At 58.0% G+C, this 3,505-nt stretch overlaps 1 protein-coding gene across 1 annotated transcript; it reads left to right on the top strand.

The window, feature by feature from the left end:
* IRX5 (iroquois homeobox 5) lies at positions 1-3,274 on the top strand. The gene is made up of 3 exons (XM_029206523.1): positions 1-250; positions 1,311-1,716; positions 1,877-3,274. Exons 1-3 carry the CDS (start codon positions 2-4, stop codon positions 2,671-2,673), a joined length of 1,452 nt encoding a protein of 483 aa, XP_029062356.1. The 5' UTR covers position 1; the 3' UTR covers positions 2,674-3,274.
* The last annotated feature ends 231 nt before the right edge of the window (positions 3,275-3,505 follow it).

Genomic DNA, 3,505 nt, shown 5'->3' with positions numbered 1-3,505 from the left:
CATGTCCTACCCGCAGGGCTACTTGTACCAGCCGTCCGCCTCGCTGGCGCTCTACTCGTGCCCGGCGTACAGCACCAGCGTCATCTCGGGGCCCCGCACGGATGAGCTCGGGCGCTCTTCGTCGGGCTCCGCGTTCTCGCCCTACGCCGGCTCCACCGCCTTCACGGCGCCCTCGCCGGGCTACAACTCGCACCTCCAGTACGGCGCCGACCCCGCGGCGGCGGCAGCCGCCGCTTTCTCTTCGTACGTGGTGAGTGAGCCGGAGCCGGGGCGGGCGAGGGCAGCTGCAGCAGCTTGGGGCGGTCGGGGGCTGCGGACACGGGCCTCGGCTCCACCGCGGGCCGCCCCTGCCAAGCCTCGCGGACCCTGCAAACTTGGGCGATTGTCTCCCTCGGCTTCGCCCGGGCCTCGGGCTCAGGAGTTGCTCGGAGAGAAGAGCCGCGTCTTGCTCGGATCGCTGAGTTGGCGAAAGGGTTTTTTGGGGAGAGGTCGCTGCGATTAAAGAGCAGCATTTGGTTCAAACGTGAGCTCCAGGCCGCCCTGCACATTGTACTTTCTTTCTTTCTTTCTTTCTTTTTTTTGGTTTTGCCATTTGGAGAAAGTAGTTCAAAAGAAATGGACCCGAAATCTGAACAGAAGCGTGCTAAGTCTGTGTAAATGTGTTTGGCCTCGCCTTTAATTAGTCCTCCAAAATGTTGCAAATCCGTAATCCTATCTTTGCAATCCGATTTGGAGGTATTAAATTTCTGAAAAGTCGGGCGAGCTGCGGTGCATCCGGGATTTTTCGGCCGGGTGCACTTTCTGGAAAAGCGCCTTGGCTTCGGTTTGTGGTAACACTTTTGGAGGGGTGGGAGTGCCGAGGCAAGGCTTAGCTTTTCGTTTGCCTTTCTCTGTGGGGAAAAAAAGTCCTTGATTTCCTTTGCTCACCACCCTTGCTCCCAACGCGCAACCACTCGGGTGCGGAGCGCAGAGTCGCCGCCGCTGCCCAGGCCTCTCCTTGGGTAGAGGGCCCGGCCGCCGTGGCCGGATCTGCGCACGGAGGGAGGACGTTCCCGGGCCTCCCAGGGGCCAGGGAAGCCAGGACGGCTCCAAGCGCCCCCAAGGACTCAGGAGTTGGCGCCCCCGCTTCCTTATGAGGAGGAGGAGGCGTTGCCCCAGGGTCTGAGCTCTCCAGCCCTACCCCAGGGGAAGCCTGAGTGCGGGCCTCGCAGCCCGAAGACCCCTGGGCGCAGGGAAAGTGTCTTTCAGTCGCCCAGGTGGCACTGGGGACCATGGCCCACTCTCACTTTCTCTCTGCCCCTTCCCTGCAGGGCTCTCCCTACGACCATACACCCGGCATGGCAGGCTCCTTGGGGTACCACCCGTACGCAGCACCCCTGGGCTCGTACCCCTACGGGGACCCCGCGTACCGGAAGAACGCCACGCGAGATGCCACCGCTACACTGAAGGCCTGGCTCAACGAGCACCGCAAGAACCCCTACCCCACCAAGGGCGAGAAGATCATGCTGGCCATCATCACCAAGATGACCCTCACCCAGGTGTCCACCTGGTTCGCCAATGCGCGCCGGCGCCTCAAGAAGGAGAACAAGATGACGTGGACGCCGCGGAACCGCAGCGAGGACGAGGAGGAGGAAGAGAACATTGATCTGGAGAAGAACGACGAGGATGAGCCCCAGAAGCCCGAGGACAAGGGCGACCCCGAGGGCCCCGATGCAGGTTGGTGGACGCGGGAAAGGGTGCGTTAAGCAAAAGGGGGACTGGAGAGGGGGCGCACAGGGCCTGGAGGTTGAGGGCAGGGGTCTTTGCCTTTGCGGGCGGGGACCTGGGCCCCGCCGCGCGGCCTCCGCGCCTCTGACCGCCTGGGTTTCGCCCGCAGGAGGAGCAGAGCAGAAGGCGGCTTCAGGCTTTGAACGGCTGCAGGGGCCGCCCACCCCTGCCGGCAAAGAGACCGAGGGTAGCCTCAGCGACTCGGATTTTAAAGAGCCGCCATCCGAGGGCCGCCTCGACGCGCTGCCCGGGCCCCCCCGCGCCGGCGGGCCCTCCCCGGCCGGGCCTGCGGCAGCTCGGCTGGCCGAAGACCCGGCCCCTCACTACTCCTCGGGCGCGCCGGCTCCGGGCCCACACCCAGCCGCGGGAGAGCTGCCCCCCGGTCCCGGAGGGCCCTCGGTCATACACTCGCCGCCACCACCACCGCCTCAGGCGGTGCTCGCCAAGCCCAAACTGTGGTCTCTGGCGGAGATCGCCACATCCTCGGACAAGGTCAAGGACGGGGGCGGCGGGAGCGAGGGCTCTCCGTGCCCACCGTGCCCCGGGCCCGTAGCCGGGCAAGCCCTAGGAGGCAGCCGCGCGTCACCAGCACCGGCGCCATCGCGCTCGCCCTCGGCTCAGTGTCCCTTTCCAGGCGGGACAGTGCTGTCCCGGCCTCTCTACTACACGGCGCCCTTCTATCCTGGCTACACGAACTATGGCTCCTTCGGACACCTTCACGGCCACCCGGGGCCCGGGCCAGGCCCTACAACGGGTCCGAGCTCGCATTTCAATGGATTAAACCAGACCGTGTTGAACCGAGCGGACGCTTTGGCTAAAGACCCGAAAATGTTGCGGAGCCAGTCCCAGCTAGACCTGTGCAAAGACTCTCCCTATGAATTGAAGAAAGGTATGTCCGACATTTAACGCGGGCTGCGTCGGTCCTGGACTTTCCTAATTTATTAAAAAAAAAATGGCCTTGGCAGTTATTTTTCCATCAACATGAGAGAAAAACAAAACTACCCCTCCTACTAAAAAGTTTATAGTTCCTGGAGATGGATGACATAAAAATGTAAACATCTCCACACACAAACAAAAATGTCTTAACCAACTGAAAAGAAAAATTTAAAAAAGGATTTGTATTAAATCTTATTCTGTATATTTAATGTAGCGTTTTTGTATTTAAATTGATAACTCAATATCTTTGAAGTAAATTATGAAATTAAGACACCTGTACAGGCATTTAATGTTTTTTTGTAATATAAATATATACATTTGTGTTTCCCCCAGAACTGTTTCATAGTTTAAAAATACAAGTTTAATTTAATTTTTTACACCTATTGATTTTTCTGGGTATGAGCTGAAGTATTATTACAGAAAGGGAACAGGTTATACTCTTAGATTTAAAAAGTAAAAGGAACTGCAGCCGCCTTTGTAAAATGCAAAATATTTAATTAAAAGAGATTTTAACATAATCAGAGCCACTCATTACTTTTTAGAAGCCACAGTAAAGTGTCCATCGCCCTGGACAAAAGGTGCAAACTGCAACTTTTTTTCGAAGTGGGGAATGAAAGGTTCCACCGAACCTGTGCCAGCGGGAAACTGTAATTAGGCTTCGAGCCCCGGGGAACCTGGCCCTGCCCGGAATGCAGATTTGGATCACTGATGCGGGCTGCTGTGGGGAGATTGGACCCTGAAGGAGGGAGGAGAGAGACCCAAGTGTGTGCCCAGAAGGGAGAAGAGATGGCAAAGGCAGCTA

The sequence above is a fragment of the Monodon monoceros genome, unplaced genomic scaffold, assembly GCF_005190385.1.
Source record: "Monodon monoceros isolate NGI ecotype Baffin Bay Population unplaced genomic scaffold, NGI_Narwhal_1 Super_Scaffold_10, whole genome shotgun sequence".
Classification (NCBI taxonomy): Eukaryota; Metazoa; Chordata; class Mammalia; order Artiodactyla; family Monodontidae; genus Monodon; species Monodon monoceros.
The sequence above is the reverse complement of the archived record's forward strand: the minus strand, read 5'-3'. Positions and strand labels throughout refer to the sequence as shown.